Here is a 19,535-nt window from a genome sequence, read left to right as displayed (position 1 = left end):
TTTAACAACAGTAGCATGATACAAACTCCAAAGAATCCAGTATGGTTTATTCTTTATTTTTTATTTATATAGCACTTTGGAAGTTGTATCATACTATACTCACTTAAGACAATCAGTAACAAAAAGAAGCGAGACAAATTTGTATGGTTGGTTGTAGCGTATTATAATCATATATATATATATATATATATATATACACACACACACACAGGTGAAACTATCCCCCGCCGGACACCATCCCGGCATTTCTGAGTCAAGGACTGAATTTTTTATGTTACTAGGTAGGCCTGACAATCGGGTATTAAAGTAGGACTTTTAATGATAATAGGCTCTAGGCTAGGCCTAATGTGTAGGAGTAGCCAGCCTTTGTTGAAAGGGCATTTCATAAAAAAGGGGGGTTCGTTCGAACCCAACGAACCCCCCTGGCTATGGGCTTGTAATGGGTGATTCTTATCATTTAAAACAGTGGCAGTTGTGTATCTGAGGGAGGGTTTAGTGGGGAAATGTTACCAGAAAAATGTTCTGCACCCCTTTTCTGAACCCCATTATGTTCTCCCAATCAGCCCCTTCCCCTTCCATTGGAAGCAATATTTCTATTTACAGCACTCCCCTTTACAAAATTCTGAGTACGCCACAGCATGCTTTATCATTGCTATTTTAACACCATTTCTTTTTTTTTAGAACCTGAATCTTGGCGGATAGAGATTCAGGAACAGATTGAGCAAGAGATAGCCCAGCGTGTGCGTGAGGCTTTGGATACGCCACCATTGGAAAGAATTCGTCGCAATAGGGAGAAAGCTAAAATACGTCGGTTGCAACAATTGCAACATGCTAACCGGTAAAATAAACTTTATTCTTTAACATGTTGACTGTCAAGTTGTTTTTGCTAGTTTCATCACAGACGTGATGAAAATTTTTTCCCATCAGCTTATTGAAACTCAAACAAACATATGGTATTTTTTTTAGATTGTTATTTCTGGGTCCTTTCCAGAGGTGCCGCCAGTGGGGGCGGGAGCACAGGGACCCATCGGGGAGAGCTTTCCCCGTCAGGAAAAAAAAACCACAATTCATCGGGGAGAAAAAAAATTACATGCTTTTCTAAAAAACCCCAAAACCGATTAAATATGCTTTTGAAACCCCTAAATTGTCATATTTTTTGGGGGTTTCTTCCCCTGGAACACTTTCGAGAGATTTTAAGCTACGCCAACCTTTTTCGTCAGGGACATGGGCACCCTCGTCGCTGAAATCGTGGCGCCACCAATCGTGGCGCAATAGTGGTATGTTAAGACAAGTTTGGACATTTGGCACCCTCAGTGACCTGTGTTGGACTTGAACTCCTGTCCCTGGTAACCACCATGTTAAAATACATTTAAATTTCAACTCATTTTAAATTTCAATTGAGAGCTAAATTAGGGCCCATTTGAGCACAAAAATATCTGTGTCTTATGGGTAATTTTTAGATACAACTTTATCAGAATACCTAAACTGCTCCAACGTTTGGTCACCTGCTGGGTGTTATTGTGCGATATTCTGGGAAATGACCCTAAATGCAGTTGCTGTGTATTGCTACAATGAGCCTGTAATAAATAATATACCAAAAATAGGCTATTCAAAAAATGAATTATATTGTTTGAATTTACTTAACACTTACGGTGTACTATCTTTTATTGATTAAATGATAAATTTCACTTGTTTGGACCACCTGTTGGGTTTATCTTTTGATGTTTACCTCCTACAGGTGTGCTTTTTAACTTAATGATCTATCTATAGACAGTTTGGCCTTGCATATTAACTTTGTCATATACCTGTTTAAACAGTAAGTGACAAAAAATTCATTCAATGTTTTAGAACAAAATGGATGAAGGGAACCCTTGTTTTTGGCTAGTTTGATTTACAAGCCTTGATTAGAGCAATATTTAAAAATTACCACTATTATATTATTAGTGCAGAGGTATCATTTTTTCTTGGCATTTGTAAATTAATTAATTGACCCATCACCCAATCTCACTTATCTTATCCAACAGCTGTACAGTTGTTGCTTAATTCAAGGAGGTATTAAATAAATTCATTTTAAATGAATTCAACTCAATTCAACAAAACATATATTACATCCAAAATAATTAAATTACTTAAACTTATTAACAAGACTGTAGATAATGAAGAGGTATATTATATATATTCCAGCTTAATTTATATTCAATAATATTCCAATTTTAAATTTAATTATATTTTCTGATTATAGATCACAATCTGTAACAGCAGCGGGGGAGATGAAAGCACAAAAAGCTAAGAAACGTGCAAAGAAAAAATACTCGCCGTATCGCCAAATAGCAAGCACAACAATACATGATTCAGAGCATACCGCAGATGACGATGACATTGAAACGAACAGAGTCGTAACAAAAAAAGTGGGTATGTCCAGTCATTTCAAGAACTTGCAACAAAAAATGAGCTGGATGAGCCATACTTCTGCATCATCTCAGCAATCTATGATGCAGATGATATCGCCAACGACAACAGCAGTAACAACCACTGCTCTGTCAGCTAGTACCGGTATACATGACCATAGATATACCAAGAAAGAATTTCAGGCTTTTGTGGGTCACCAGAACAGGAAAAACGGGAAAACTAAGGACTGGTTCCAGGATGAGAATGGGGTATTATCGACAGTTGATGGTCCGTTCTGGCCTCCTGAGTATTCCCCTATCCTTCCAAAACCACTTCATATTTTGCAGCTGCCAAAGAATTTTGAACCCCTTTCAGATAATGGTAAGTTCTAACTTTTTATTTTTTTACACCATTCCAGTTCTGATGAGTTTTTTTCAATGCATGTGTAGCACTGAAGATTCGAGTGACTGTTGACCGGAATTCCAATACATGGTGATATGGTTACGCAGTAGTAATTCTTTATGTTCCCAACCAAATAGTAGTCAGTTTCAGACTGACGTTGATCAAATCGCTTGTGTCCATTAGTAGACATTATGATATCTGTGTTTTTAGTCTCTTTCCACCCATTAGTGTAAAATGAGTACTTGTTATAAGATATAAGTGATTTGGTATGAATATATTAGAATTGCTCAAGTCTGTTTTTTGCCCCCGTTCATTTAATACAAAGTCCATCACACACAATGTGCAACCTCCCCCTCTCCTTAGGGAGTATTCCTAGTACTCAACATTCTTTATCTTTTGAGAAAATGGACTAATTGCGGCAAACAATGTGGCCAGACTTGTATAGGAGTATTTACTCTCAATAGACTCTTATTATTGAAAACAGAAAATTCTTATGGAGTTTGCAGCATTTTTTACCTTGAGTACTAAATATAAGTGTTTTCATTCATAACAACCTTTTTTGTGAGTGGTTATTTTTAGTCTTTTTAGTTTTTTTATTTTATTGTCTTGTATACACCAAGGTGTGAAATACCCAACGTTTTTGTCAGCTTGTTCATACTTTGATTTTACTTAAATGCATGCTGAACTTGTTAGATGTTATTTTAAGGGTTCTGAGTCCCGGAAAAGTATTTATGATTCGATAAAACCAAGTTTGTCAGAAGAAAATGCTCAAAACTGCAAATACTGTTCTACATAGGCAAAGCATGTCTAGATTGTGTCCTCAAATATCAGGAATCCTTACAGTTTTGAATTAATAATAGATAACATATTGTTTGTATTTCTAATCGAATTGAGTGAAAATACACAGTAGTTTGTGTTATTACGCTTGCTTTCAAATTTCAGGGTCCTGGGTTCAAATCCTTCACCCTTTAGATGCTGTGTGCTTTGTAGAGCTCCATATAAATGCTCTGTATCAATAACACCAGGCCTTTTTTTTTTATCAATGACAACTCATTATTATTGCATTTTTATTCTAACCAAGTTGTGAATCACTGTTGTATAAAAATAAAATAAGTAATTAAATAATGGAAATTTATTAAAAAAAAAAAAAAATCTTTCAGTTTACATGAATCACAAGTGTTTGTTTATGTCAAAATATTCCAAGAATGTTTCAATTGTACTGTACTACTGTAATGTAGAACCCTTGCCCCTAGTAGCTTATATTTCAACTATAAATCCTGATATTTTGGTTTAGTGAATAACTAATTTTGTTTCCTTGTCCAGTTGTGCGATTGTATCAGGTTGTGTTTTGTTACAGTATTTTGATAAAATATTTCATAAAGGATTTGTGTTATTTTTCATTACTGCTTCTTGAAAAAGCCAGCGTAACAAATGTTTTGAATAATTGAAAAATATACTTTTTTTAAAGGCAACATAAGATAGAGAAGCTGTTACACTGGAGATTGTCTTTCTCATTGACAATATATTTACATAAAATTCACAGTACAATATAAGTGACACATTATACTGTATGAAGAGCAATCACTAGATGTTATTGTAATTACTTTGCAGTATTAAGTAAAGCTAGGCTCATACACCATCAATGGTTGTCGGTCGATGTGATTCCATAGAGACTGCAAACGCAACAATTCGTGTGACAGATAATTTTCAACGATGATCCATTCAGACTGCCATTGACAATCACCTGATCGCTCCTGTCGTCAAGTGGTCTCTCAGAATAGAGAAGGATTTATTGGCCGCCTGCCAGGTGTGCCGGGCTTAAAATTAAATTCAAAAAATTTACAATGAAAATTAGACATGGTCATCATCAAATCAAAACACATCGTTCATACGACCAGTCATAACCAACTACCGGTATATAAAAAATTACATTATAGGAAGGGCATCTTTTGCCAGTGGCGGTGATACTGTTTGATGTGTTAAACATTTTTTTCTCATTGATGAATTTAACCAGAAATTTTTTGTTTGTTTACCAGTCAAACTTTAAGTGCCTATAATCCCTTTGGCTATTCAGTACATGCTCAGGGTATAACAATTGAAAATGTGAACAACAAGTAAAATTCAAGTACATTCCAAATTGTTATATGAACAATCAGATTATTGTAACAGCAACAGGTGAATAACATTGTAAAATTAGTCAAGTAGAACCTTAGGAACATAGAATTTCATGACCTTCTAACCATTATATTCATAAACAATTTTATTGCTTTTTTTCTCACTGAAATTACCATCACTCCTTGAGTTCATAAACTTGTTTTACTCTGTTGTTATTCTTTATAATAATTCATTGACTCCACAAAATCATTCCAGTAGAATGTGTTCTTTTTCATGTTTTTGTTGCTAGGTCAACCTTGTGGCTTTGTAGCTTAAGTTCTCCGAATCTACTGATTTCATTATTGGTAGTTCATTCACCTTTTGTTATCAACAGAGGAACGTAACATTAGGTTTAGTTCAGGTTGGTGGCAGTGGTGGTAAGAAATGAGACATCACCGCTTTAGCAGTTGGTGAACCACTTAATATGTTGCAATGCTGATTTTATATTATTATTGACAACAATTGCTTAAAAAATGATCACTTTTGAATTATCTTAATAATAGCATAGGGTTCACACTAGAACCTTAATATTAAGATTGGGGGCTATCCATTAGCATACGTGTGAGAATGCCCGATAGGTTAGCTCTAACCATTCCCAGGATGCGGATACGCTATTGGTTAACAAGTGCTATCGGTTAGCAAGTTGCCCTAATTCATTCATCAACCAATCAGATGTATGCATTTCCAGTTTTCGCTTTCCTTTTGGCAGTGATCTCACTGTCATCTTCTTTATATCTGGATCGAAGATTCTCTTGTATGAACGCAACAGTGAGCACGTATTGGATTTTGGCAGTGCTAACAGTTAGATGGTGTGTGTGAACATAGCCATAATGTATTATGATATATTATATTAAACCCAAGCTAAATTTTTATTTGAAAAATAAAATTTCCAATGATTTTTTTAATGTTTTAATAAATTATTATTATAAGATTATATTCATATACTTTTTATCTTTTTCTACATTTCCGCAAAGTCAAATATGAAAATGTCAATCAAATTCCATTGTCTTTCATGTTCTTGCTAGATCCATCCACTGCAATTTTTATTGATTTTATACAGTTGCCACTGTTTGCTTTTTATCTCCCACCTGTCACGTCAGGTTTTATGTATTACATACAAGAGTACAGTTGTCAGTTACATAGATGGAACTACTATTAAATGTGATGCTTTTTATAACTAAGAGCAGCTTAGCTACCTGGGGAGGGGGGTGTTGAGGATGATATTGTTGAATCAGGTAATTTTTTATTTTTAACTACAGTACTTGAGTGTAATTTTCTTGCTAGGTCGGTTTTCATGCGTGAGCCTGAGGTGGGTTTACATGCATGCCTACATCCTCCTTTATATACCAGGGAGTTGTTATAACAATGTACTCTACTCTACTGCCAATGTGGTAATACTGCTACATGAATGAAAATATTGCAAAACAAAACTTAATGGATCATTGATTTTGATGACATAAATACAACTTACAAGGTATGACAAAATTTAATCGCAAAAGAAAAAAAAAAACACAACAAAAAACCAGACAGCTCCACCAATGTTTGGGCTGTTCTTTTTTTGGTGCTATTTGTGATAGACGGAATAATATATGCATGCTTGATCTATGAATAGCATTTCTGTTCATTGACGGACCAAAAGAGGAATCTCAAATTAGTAACAAATCCTGCTGAAGTAACAATCAGAACAAACTTAACACTTGTTTATCGGGTAACTGATTCCACTCGGTGAAGTAGTTTCATTATGTGCTTTGAATAAGTTGTTAATGAGATCTCAGTAGGTGTATAGTGATGTGCGAAATACAAACACAACTTGAGAGGTTTCTTAAACCTTCATTAGAGTTTGATATCCAAGGGATTGTGTGCATTGTGAAAGCTTAGCTTTCTTGGTGTGCAAAGACCATGTTCCTGCATTGTATGTTTATATATACAATGTATAATGAACTCATTCATTAAGTTGTTTTTTTTATTTTATTCATCATGTTTCTTATGAATGGTATTGTGTATATTGGCTGATTATGGTACAGTATCGGGGTAGGATAGCTGTGTTATGTATAGTAGCATACTGTAGTTAATCTCCATGTTGTAATGAAAAATGATCTGTAATGGATCTGTATTGTCGATCTATGTCGTGGAATACAAACTTCTTAGTTTGCAAAAATTTCCATTGTAAATTAAAACAATTCTTTCATAAATAATAATAATAATAATAATAATAATAATAATGATAATATTTATTATATTATTATAAATTGTACTGTATTGTATGATTCAGAGTGTAGTAATAGGGAGGTACTGAACCATGGACTTAGATGAACGTTCCCATATCTCAGATGTAAATGCTAGTTTTCTTATGTTAGAAATTATAGCCTGAAGAAAGAGTTATATAAGAGGAAGGTACAAAAGAGATGCTAAGCCTCATTAAAAACTGCCTCCATGGTAATATCACAAACTGACAAAAGGTTTGTTTGGAAAGGCAGGTGAACGTGTTAAGTTGTTTTTATTCAGTTGACAAATTGCTCACGGGGGGAAAAACAACATCAAGATTGGTGGAACATGATTTTCTACATCATGGTAGTTATATTGATGATAGCGGTTTTATGTTGTTCCTCCGGGAATTTATAGTTTGCTGGTGTATGGATTATGGATTGTATCATAACTGTTATTATAGCTGTGCTGTTATCAAACAATGTGTTCTCGATCATATCAAATACCGTATTGAAATGAACTTTGACTTGGTTGCCTGGAGGACGCCATATAGTACTTTTCATTGTTTACTTTCTGATAACAGTATCTGCCGAAAAGGATAAGGTCCATCTATTCAGTATAGAAGAATCACTGAGCCTTGTAATAATCAAGGAGGTTTGTTACAATATGCTATTCAGTGGATTTGCTCGTCAATCACCGTTTTAAAAAAGAATCACAGTGATATTTGTTTTGATGGAATTTAAAACACCCAGTGCTAATCTGCAGTGTCATTCACAAAGTTCTCCTATTTAGTAATCAATAAACACTATGACTGTTATCAATTTTTATGAGGAGGAAAAAAACTAGTGATTCAAACACATTCATCACAACCAGGATGAGTATTATTAGAAGTACACACACTTAACAAAATTACGCGAGACCAAGGTTTATTTATCAATGTCTGATGTGTTTTTTGATTCAGGTGCTAATATACCCAGCATATAGACTCTAGACAGGCTGTTCAATATTTGATCAGCTTAGCTTAGCATACCTCCTTATCAGTATAAAGATGTTTGTATTCATGGGGAATATTCAAAAGTTTGTAGACAAGTAGAAACTAATTTGTAGATTGTCATGGCAACAATCGTGCTGTTATTTATTTTCAAAACCATTGAGGGATGACTTTTTATGTAATTGTCAAGAGGAACATTCATAAGAATAACAGAGGATTTAATTCTTTTGCTACAAATTCATGATGCACACCAGCAAGGCTGGGGTAGTCCCTGAGCCTAGTAACACGGACGCAAAGCTTATTGAGCCTGAGACTTGCCAGGCTGAGAATAAAAACTACCTGGCACCACTTCAAGGATCATCATTTCCTAGGAAAGATTTCTGGCGGTACACTGTGTGGGATAAAGTTAGTGGTATTGTGGATGGTCCATTCTGGCCTCTTTGTCACCCCAGTGTTATTTGTAAAACACCATCGCATTTGAGAACGGTGCCCGATGAGCCTGAAGACTTCAGTGGTAGGTGTGGAATGGAATTTTCAAGTTTTATCTATTGTAGTCTTTTTTTTTAAATTTTGGAAGCTATTGTGGCAGTGATTGTGGCTGTGATTCGATTCTGACCGAGGTTTGACAATTAAACAAACATCTCAGGCCTACTCAATTGACCACAGTGTACGAGATGCGAAGTACAAAAACTAATCTCATTAGAGAGGGTGTACTTTATTGACTGAATAAAGTATACACAAAAGCGAGAGCATTCTAGTGGATGTGATCTACAACCTAGAAACGAAGACGTCGTCAAGAAAAATCTCCTATGAGAAATAATCTATTTCTCATTCTTTTTTATCCTTTTACGTAAAACTAAAATTTATGCCAATATTTTTCCATGTTTATAATAATTAGAGTAATGCATATGCATTTTTTTTCTAAAAAAATTCTTCTTTTAGTGAAATTTTATTGGGAATTGGGCTTTAAAATACTAAAAATGACGATTTAGGTTACATTGGACTAGGGATTTAGATCTGCATTCTGAATTTTCGCATTCCCCAGGCCAAAACCAGCACTGTTTCATACGTGTTAGGGAAATGTATAGAGGCATGATGCATTATAGGCTGACATATAATTATAAACCAATAATATTCTAGGTGAAATTTTGAATAGTTAAATTTAAAATATTTTGTCATTGTTAATTTCGCTCACTGTCTATATTAATTAGCTATATCAGATTTTACAATTCCTATATATTGTTGCTCACAGCGTCTGAATTTTACAAAAAAAAAATAAACTAACCAAAAATGGTGTTGTAAATACATTACATCGTGGCTTAATATGATTTTAATTGTGAATTGTATTGTAATATATTTTAGTTCCCATGAATGGGAGGACAGTCCACAATCAACGTACCAAATGGTTTCGTCCGTGGGATGGATCGCTCATTGTTTATGATTCTGAACGCTCATCCCGAACCAACACTGTACTTGATGTACCAGATGGCTGTTGTTCAAGTCTGCTTTTTGAGTCACGTTTTGAGTCTGGTAACTTGAGGCAAGCAAAACGAGTGTAAGTAAAAATGTTATTCATTGAAACTGCAGTCTTAATAATGTTAAATAATAATGATAATAATAATAATAATAATAATAATAATAATAATAATAATGTTTGACAATGTTTAATAATTTATTTCCAATTCAGAGGTCAGTTTGAGTATGAGCTTCTTTTAAAGACAGACTTGTACACAAACCGTCACACTCAATGGTACTACTTTCGTATTCAAAACATGGTGCCTGGTGTAACTTATAAATTTAGCATCGTCAACCTACTCAAGCGCGACAGTCTGTATAACCATGGTGAGTGAGTTAAGAATAATTTTTATGATAGTGTTAGTGGATTGGGGGAATATATTTCTTAGTGGATATAATAGACAATTTCACATTTTAAAAAATAGATTTTCAAAGACAGGAAGGGGAGTGGGGGTGTTAACCATTAACACAGCAACATTTTTCAAAAAATTTTGTAGGTAAAATAAACTGTTGGAGTTCCTTATATTCTGATGGTGATAAAGCATCATGGGAAAATAACCCAACTAATACTCGAAAATAATTCAAAATTGATATAATAATTATATAATTATATTTATAATATGGTGGTACAAGGATATTGATACAATATATAAATATTTTAGTATTGAAATTCTACTGACACAACAACAATTTAGTGAAGGTTCTCCCCACAATTTAGTACAGTAATTAGATTTGTATGTGGGTGGAAATAAAAGGCTTGGGATTCAGTATTTCTCCTTGAACGAATGACAGAAAAAAATTATACTTTTATCTATTGTATTTAGATAATAAAATTATATTTAGCCTTGTAAACATAAGATCATATTCTTCAAATATACAATACTAAACCTTGACTTTACCATTGTGATTTTATTTTTGTTTATAGTATCATCATGATCCAAATAGGCTTGTAACAATTACAGAACAATAGACAATATATTTAAAAACAGAAAGTTTTAAGTCCAAATGTGGCTTCCGCCATTTGTCTCTGGAGGGTATTTTGTACAATAATGATTTGATCACCTGTTATTGCATCAGAGTTCCATACATTCAACCAGCAGGTGCAGCTAGACATATAAATGCTTTTAAGATAAGATCAATCAATAAACTTAGCAGTTATTAAGCATCTTTTCCATTGATTAGGGCATTATAAAATACATAAAAACTACATTTACTTAATAACAAGAAATTATATATAAATAAATCTATTAAAACTCACCTAATTAGAAGATAAAACAATTATGAGAAAAATGGATGTTTAAATTTCAATATGGATAGAAGGATAAAATGTTCCATCCAAAAAGATGACATGAGAATGCCACCTTCAAATTGATATTCAATTCAAGAAAAAGACTTTTTATTTTACAGGTATGCGGCCCCTCTTATACTCTGAGCAGAAAGCCCAAATGAAGAAAGTAGGTTGGATCCGTTGTGGACATCATATAGGGTATAGGCGTAATTATTCCTGTACAAGAAATCCACTTCTTCATCCTGAAATGACATACTACATTCTAGAATGGCAAATGGTAGGTTAGAAGTCAAGTTACCTTTGATGTGTCTCAAAGTGTTAAAGTTATCATTAAACATTTGTATCATCATTTGAAATAGTTGATATGATATTAATGGAGTTTTAATCCTTTATTTTCAGCCTTGTTTTCTTTCTACCTACAAATTCCACTTTTTATTCTATTAATTTAATTTTGCCATTTATTTGTTCTTATCTCTTAACTCATCTAATTTATTCGACTTGCCATCTTTTTAGGAATTTGAGTATGAAGATGACACTTGTTACTTGGCGCATTGCTATCCTTTCACTTTCACTGATCTTAAAGAGCACATCGAATCAATCATTGCTGATCCACATAGAGGGCGATATTTAAAACGGGAAGTGATGTGTGAGACAAGAGCTGGAAATAGTTGCTTTCTTTTAACCATTTCGTCTTCTAATGGTAAGTTTCAGACTGTAGATATTTATTTGGGGAAGATTTTAAAGCACTGACACATTTTGAGTGAAAATAACTGAATCAAAGTAGAAATTAGAACCATGTATTTCAGTGAAAAACCTTTTGTTCTTTATGTAAACAAAGTTTTTTCTTCATTACAATATGACATTAATTATCAGACCTTTACGGTAAATCTAAGTTTACTATATATGGGGATTGCCATCCCAAAACCAGTGTCAGTGACTGAAACAAGAAAATAGATTTTTTGATGTATTCACATTCTCCACTTTATAAGCTTTAAAATGATAGGTCATTCTGAAATTGACTTACTATTGCCAAAGTTGTGAGAAAAAGTATTGCGACTTCTGTGTACTAAAAGTATACAATACTGCCACAATCTTATGGTAATTGCTCAGTTTAACATTTAGCGGTATTACGCTAGAGTTGGGATGGCAAACCTCTTATATTAAACATTTCAATTCAATTTACACAATGTTTTTCAAGATTCTCATAATTAGAAATTGTGTTTTCAAAACAGGGGAGCATGTTGCAGACTCAAATAAAAAGGGCGTTGTAATTACAGCAAGGGTGCACCCAGGAGAAACAAACTCAAGTTGGATCATGAAGGGAGTCATTGATTTCCTCACTAGCTTAGACCAAGAGGCTCAGGTAGATTTCATTATTTCTTCCCTTCTTACCTTGATCTATTTCCATCTAATCTTTTTATGTTTCCCTTCTGTAAGTTTGATCCTAAATCAAGTGGTAGCATACATGTGTGCAATGAACTGTGGCGATCCTTTCAGACCCTTGGTCCTTTGTTTAATTCCACTTTTGTTCACCTTGAGTTTCCATTTATTTTATTTATTTCTATGGGTTGCAATTGATCAGCTTCGGTTGGATGGACAACCCTCTTAAGATTTTGTTAAAAAAGTTTATGCTTTTTAAAAATTCTATTTATGTATATTTTATAAAATATATCTTATTTTATAATTATTTTATTATATTCAGCTCATTTATATTTATTCAATTTTTTTTTCTTGTATACTTGTTCTTGTATATATTTTATATGATATTTATTTGGTTTTTATTTTATTATCATTTTGTAGGAATTACGAAGGAACTTTATATTCAAAATTGTGCCAATGTTGAATCCCGATGGGGTGATAGTTGGTAATTATCGGTGTTCATTAGCTGCAAGAGATCTCAATCGGAATTATAGAAACCCTCGTAAAGAATCCTTCCCAACTGTCTGGCACACTAAACAGATGTTGGAAAAGTTCTCACGGCAACGAGAGGTAAGTTTTCGAGTAACTGTGTGTCTTTTTTTGTTATTACTTCACATTTATAACATCAGGTGTTTACTAATTGTTTTTTTTATTAGTACACTACTGATGCATTCTAAAAATGCCAGATGCTGTGTAAAAAATGTTTTATTTTATTTATCATTCTATGTTGGAAAATAATATAATTTTTTGGAAAAAAGTTAGAATATTTTTTTAAAAATCAATGGCAAAACACACTTAAGTAACAAGTAGGGAAAACAATGTAAAAACCACAATATAGAGCATATTTATAATGGTAAAACACTTAAGTAGCCTGTAATTGTGAGGGCGCTATTCAAATATCAGAATAGGATTACCAAAAACTGATCATCAGTGTTTATGTGTTTTGCCAGGTGCTTGTGTACTGTGATCTACATGGCCACAGTCGCAAACATAATGTGTTTATATATGGATGTGATGCTAAAGGAACTCAAGCTGATCCTGGCAACTTTCTGTGTCTTCGTCTTTTCCCTTGGCTGATGGCACGAAAGGTAAGTGCTGTACTAAATTTACATTACAGGGTTTTTGGATCTTGGCTTCTAATTCCATTAGGAACAGTGAGATCTCAGTATTAATAAATACCATAAGGTTTTGTAATTCTAATAAATGATTTTGAGGAAGGTTCAGTTATTAATCTAGGTGACTTTAGAATTTGTTCTTGTTGCAAAATAACTGTTGCCCCCTTTTTTGATTATCTAGATGAGCCTCCTTCTTCAGCTCTTAGAGGTCCACTGCTTGCTCTACCCATGATAGTTTAAATTACTGATGCTCATATTTGAAGTATAATTAAATTGTTCCTTTAAGGCACCTGATAAATTCACCTTTAGAGGATGTAAGTTTCAAGTTCGAAAGTGCAAGGAGTCGACAGGGCGTGTGGTGATGTGGCGTCAACTAGGCATAGCAAACAGCTTCACCCTCGAGGCCACATTCTGTGGTAGCAAAAACGCTGCATCCTCATCGAGACACTTCACTCTCAAAGACTTTGAAGAGCTTGGCCATCAGTTTGGACAAGTTATACTACAATACCACACAGCTAAGAATAATCAAAGGTAATGTAGCGTACTTATCATTGATTTATTATGTTGTAATGATAGGCATGTCCAGATATACATGAGTTTGTCCCATATCACTACCAATCACAGTAATGGAGAGCTAAAGGGGTCTACAATTTCCTAGCACTATTTATGTAAACCACAAGTGGGCAGAGTACCAGACCACATGCAGCCCATCGTTGATTTTGTTGCAGCCCAGCAACAAAAATAAATTAAAAACCCAACCCGTCAACCATCTCTGGTTACAAAAACTTGTTTTTATGGCCTGACACCGATTATCTGTAAAAAAGTAATATTAAAACTGAGAATAACGTGGTATAAAAGAAGTGTATGAGGGTTTTGCGAAGTGCACTGGAAACGTCAAAGTTTGGGTGTGGCCCGTCTGTTAAATCAAAAATTCACTTTAGCCCTCTGATCCATTTTTATGCCCACCCCTGAAGTAAACCTACCTAAATTATCATTAGAAAGTGAATTTACAAGACTGTTGCATGTCTGTTTGAAAACATAGAAATACCAAAGCAAATTTTAAAAAACAATTAATTTCAATATGTTTTTTTTTCTTTAAAGTTTACATTCTGAATTAATCCTGGAAATGACAAGAGAAATTACCCATCAGGTGCTAAGGGAACGTGGTATGATGCCAGATCAACTAATTGATTATTGTAAACAAGGTTGGTTCTTACACTATTTCTTACCTTCTCACCATTCCAAAATTTAAAACAAGAACATTTCAAATTAAAATTTGTATAGTGCTTTTGCAGATTTTAAACTGATATCTCAATCTTTGCTTATACCTGTAACTGGCCAAGAATTATGTTGTGATACTTTGAAATTTGTAAAAATTATTAATACTTTTATTATATGATTATATTCATTTTGATGTTGATTTTGTCTATTCTTTTCATTGGAGGAATAAAAACTGATGTTGAGAAGGAGAGTGATTCTAGTAGCTGTGAACGTGATTTGTTGAAAGATGGGCAAGTGAAGGTGAAGACGTTGATTAAGCAGATCACGGAAGAGACGTTTGAAGGCTGCATCGGCATTCTCCAGGACATTGATGCCATCCAGGAATTTGCAGAATCAGAGTAAGTCATGTTATAAATTTTACTACAAAAGCTTTAAGCTGTCACAAACAGTAGAGCCTAAGCAGTGGCATATCCAAAAGTATTGACATGAGAGCTGATGAGGGGTGGGGGGATGGTTACTGGGGAGGGGAAGAGGTGGGTAAGAATGTTAAATGGAATTGCTTGAGGATTAAGTGAGGTGGAACTACCTGACAAAAAGTGGTGATATGAGGTGAGGATTAAATACTGTAGTAGCTGTGAACGTGATTTGTTGAAAGATGGGCAAGTGAAGGTGAAGACGTTGATTAAGCAGATCACGGAAGAGACGTTTGAAGGCTGCATCGGCATTCTCCAGGACATTGATGCCATCCAGGAATTTGCAGAATCAGAGTAAGTCATGTTATAAATTTTACTACAAAAGCTTTAAGCTGTCACAAACAGTAGAGCCTAAGCAGTGGCATATCCAAAAGTATTGACATGAGGGGTGATGAGGGGTGGGGGGATGGTTACTGGGGAGGGGAAGAGGTGGGTAAGAATGTTAAATGGAATTGCTTGAGGATTAAGTGAGGTGGAACTACCTGACAAAAAGTTGTGATATGAGGTTAGGATTAAATACTTGAGTGTAATGCTTAATTTGGAGGGTAGGGGCATCCTTAGCTTCAACACCTCTAGCCCATTATCTGCTACTGGAACCTATCACAGATCCCTCCTAAATTGTTAGTCTCTAAGAATTAGTTTTGACTGACTAAAATAATCCTTTAAATTTTAGGACAAGTGATAGTGACAGCGGGTCTGAGTCAGAGATGCCAGCTTCTCAGTTCACTGTTGACATGCAGACAAATTCCAAATCAAGAAGTAAAAAGCGCTCCAAGAACAGAGCTAAGAGTGTGCCAGTAAGTAACTAGAAGAAAATAAAATGTTATCAAAAAAAAAAAAGGTTATGCAAACTTATCTACAACAATCGGACAAGAAATGAAATTGTTTGGTGCCTTCTTTTTGAGTAAACATATAATACCTTAAAAAAAATATGTGTCCTAATAGGAAAATTGAAGGGTGCAGCATCCAAACTGTGGGTCATGGGTTGAAATCATGAAAGGAGTTTTTCTCAAAAATAATGTTATCATCTTGATACTTTTATGTGTTACAGTGATTATCAATCCAACAAACTAAACTGCTCTCTCTCTAAACCTTTAAGGATTTTAAAATACCAATTTTGATTGTTGGACATACCTTTTAATAAATGTGGTTTTTTTTTAAAATTAAAAATGAAAAAAAAAATACAGTAAATACTTATATGTAGTTCTTATTTTGTTTTCTAGATGCTCCCAGAGTTACAAAAAAGTACAAAGCAGAAATTAAAAAAGGTATGGGGTATATGTAGTGCATTTAGAACTAGTGCTGTTCAACTACCTTTGCGCAAAAGATCAGTTACTTTAATCGGATTTTAACTCCCTTTTTTGGAGTCTACATATTATGCAGATGCGACAGCAGAATGGCACAGGTTCAAATCTTGGTTAGGGTGACTTTATTTTCACATTTGCAAATTTGCTCTTCTTTAAGAGATGGTTTAGAATTGATCTCTTTATTGTACCATGATATATGTATATGTATAAAATATATATGAATGTGGATGGATATGTATATATATACATGTATACTTACATATAATAATATGCACACACACATACATGTACACCCAACACACATGATACATATACATGATGATTTAATGTTGCAAGTACTACTATAATGATATATATATATTTCATTTTGAAATTTTGTAAGTTTATATGCTTTATTATGTAGTTATGTTAGCGTAAATGTCATTTTTTATTACTAGAATTTACTTTGTTTAAAAGCAGCATGCCTACTATAGTGTTTGTTGTTTCTATCATTATCAGTTCTTTTCATATTTTTTGTTTTATGTGAATGGTTTTATTTTCCCAGGCTAATTTTAGTAGTTCTGTATCTAAATGTCTAGATTTTATTGTTTGCTAAATTTCTGAGTAAATTATTAGCATTAAAATTATTTGTTTCGTGATGAGTTTTGTCGTCTGGTTAGTGTGGATGTCTCTTTCTGTGCTATCATTTTCTTGTCTTCTAAATATATATATTTTTTACTTTCTATTGTTACTAGTAATTCGTTGGTATATTTTGTGTATATGGATGATTTTCTCATTCTAAAGTTGGTTTATCATAGTGTTTTCATTGTCTGGTTTTTGAGACTTAACTGCAACTTGTCAACAATTAATGTGTAGGATGTTCGGCATCAGTTTAGGCTAACGCTTGGTTTATCCACACAGTTAGACAAGAGCACCGACCCCACTGGTAATCACAAAAAGTTTACTAAAGGGCCAGGAGACCACCAGACCTACAGTAGTTTTCCCCGGCTTACCCCGCACAAACTGATCCGTATCAGCCATGTTCGAAACTCCATTGAAGGATCACTCTCGCAGAAAAACGTCAGAGAATATTGGAAGAAATCGCAGGTCTCTACCAACCACGTAATTCATAAATGCCTTTTGTTTTTTATTGCGTTTCTATCTAATGATCTAATAATGCATTCAGCGTTGACATATCACAAGTGTGGTTTGCTTTATACCGATTGACGTGATCAATATGTACTAGGGTCAATGGTCATTTCTTGTTGCAAGTTTTTAATACCATTTCATTGCACATTAATTTAAAAATAGTTTTTATGTTTCATTGATATTAATACTTAGATAATACATATGGAGAAATAATATATTTATGGTTTAATACAAAAGATACAGAGTGAGAAGAAGCACAGGTTTTTATTTTTTGGGACTACAGTATATAGGATATAATATGGAGTTATTTACAGTCTGTATGTGTGTGAGGAAATGGTGGTATGTGTGTTGGGGAAGTTCATGTATGTGTGCTGGTGAAGGCCTTTATTATGTAGGAAAATGAGATATTAATGTGTGAGGTGTCCTGGTTTATGCATACATTAGGTGTGTGTTTGTGTGTGTGTGTGTGTTTGTGTGTGAGTGTTGTTTAATGCATGTGTGTACAGTACACTATGTGGATGGGGTGGGGGTGGTTTTATATTTATTTTTATCCTTTAGGTTTATATGTCTTTTTTAGTGTACAAGAAATATTCCTATATTTTTTTATCTCCAGTACAGCTACTAAGAAAATTTCACAATCATTTTATATTCAAAAGAATATATTTACAGAATCAGCATTTGTACAAATTTAATACATTTTCAGAAAGATCCCAAGTTCTGTAGGAGCCTTCCAGTTGCTCAGTTTCACACATTCGGGGTAAAACTTTCATTTATTATTGGACAGTTCACAAAAAAAGCCATTGTCATCGTCATCTAAAAAAGGGAGAAATATGTGATTTGAAATTCACTGTCTTTTTAAATGTGCTGCTTCAGACCCCATTCATATTGCAAATGTTACTGCATGAAAATTGTTCATTAATTTCCTATCATTAATTTAGTTAAAGTTATTTAATAAATTTAATATTTTTGATAAATTAAAAGCATTTTAATTAATTTAATTGATTAATTAAATTCAATACTTTATTTTATTATACAAAATGAAATTCATTAATATAAAATTAAGTTATATTATTTCATTTAATTTCTTTAAGGAGTGCTTTAAAGTTAGTCCTGCTTGTGCATGTCATCTGAAACCTCTTTCATAATGCCTTTTGAAAAAAAACATCCTGAGCTCTTCACATTTTGATCGGCTTTAATCCAAAGTTGCAGCTTCATTTATATTCATTATATTCAGACATGCTTGTTGACAATGTGCTAAACATTCTTAAATTTTCCCACCTCTGATTTGTTTTAAGCCAGTAGTACCCATAGGAGGACAGCCCTGGGGCTTAGGCCGCAGAGGCTGCCACTTGATTTGGGTAAAAAAAAATAAATGAAATAGAATGAATCATCATTTGTTTTGTACCAATAATTGTTTAGACTACTATACATTAATTACTACAGCTTATGGGGCCTTTGCTCAAAGACCCTACTCAGACCCCAACATTTGATCATCACTTGACCCCCACTTAGGTCCAATGTCACCCCTAGGCTTTTGTGGAAGCCCTGGCCACTAGGATGAAAAAATAGATTAAGAGAATGATAAAAAATGAACAGATGTACCTTCTGGATGGAGGTTTCCTAGATCCCCACTTGCACCAAATCACTCAAACCCATCGGAGTCTTAGACGGCCCTAGACATTTGCTGTTGGGGACCCAGAAGTTGTGGCTGCTACCATTATGTAAACGTCTGATATCTTCTTCACTCTGATTGGCTATTGTCCATATGACATTTGGGACTGCTATCAGTAATGGTTTTTTCCTTCATTATGTTTGTGCTTTGCTGAATATGAATATACTGCATACTTCACTGCATACTTCACTGCAGGTACTACTTATTCAGATATGAATTAAATATAGTAACAATTTTTATGTATACATTTTATACAT

The 19,535-nt window shown here is 33.8% G+C and overlaps 1 protein-coding gene across 8 annotated transcripts in view; it reads left to right on the top strand.

Moving 5' to 3' along the window:
* The window catches only part of LOC117120721 (cytosolic carboxypeptidase 2-like), a 29,784-nt gene that overhangs the window by 5,379 nt on the left and 4,870 nt on the right, over positions 1-19,535 (top strand). For 4 of the 8 annotated variants that reach the window (XM_033265781.1, XM_033265779.1, XM_033265780.1 and 1 more), the window contains 16 exons: positions 682-838; positions 2,243-2,769; positions 9,503-9,695; positions 9,828-9,982; positions 11,063-11,220; positions 11,457-11,643; positions 12,176-12,306; positions 12,744-12,932; positions 13,313-13,450; positions 13,764-14,008; positions 14,579-14,682; positions 14,922-14,984; positions 15,354-15,465; positions 15,845-15,968; positions 16,395-16,439; positions 17,379-17,579. In XM_033265781.1, coding sequence (XP_033121672.1) covers positions 682-838; positions 2,243-2,769; positions 9,503-9,695; positions 9,828-9,982; positions 11,063-11,220; positions 11,457-11,643; positions 12,176-12,306; positions 12,744-12,932; positions 13,313-13,450; positions 13,764-14,008; positions 14,579-14,682; positions 14,922-14,984; positions 15,354-15,465; positions 15,845-15,968; positions 16,395-16,439; positions 17,379-17,579 — 2,729 coding nt within the window. Of the gene's footprint in view, positions 1-681; positions 839-2,242; positions 2,770-8,071; positions 8,655-9,502; positions 9,696-9,827; positions 9,983-11,062; positions 11,221-11,456; positions 11,644-12,175; positions 12,307-12,743; positions 12,933-13,312; positions 13,451-13,763; positions 14,009-14,578; positions 14,683-14,921; positions 14,985-15,353; positions 15,466-15,844; positions 15,969-16,394; positions 16,440-17,378; positions 17,580-18,309; positions 18,364-19,535 lie in introns of those variants that run through there. The other 4 variants (XM_033265783.1, XM_033265782.1, XM_033265784.1 and 1 more) reach the window with 4 other exon arrangements.

This window comes from Anneissia japonica, unplaced genomic scaffold (assembly GCF_011630105.1).
Source record: "Anneissia japonica isolate Jap-2015-1 unplaced genomic scaffold, ASM1163010v1 scaffold287790_len634930_cov199, whole genome shotgun sequence".
Lineage (NCBI taxonomy): Eukaryota > Metazoa > Echinodermata > Crinoidea > Comatulida > Comatulidae > Anneissia > Anneissia japonica.
The sequence above is the reverse complement of the archived record's forward strand: the minus strand, read 5'-3'. Positions and strand labels throughout refer to the sequence as shown.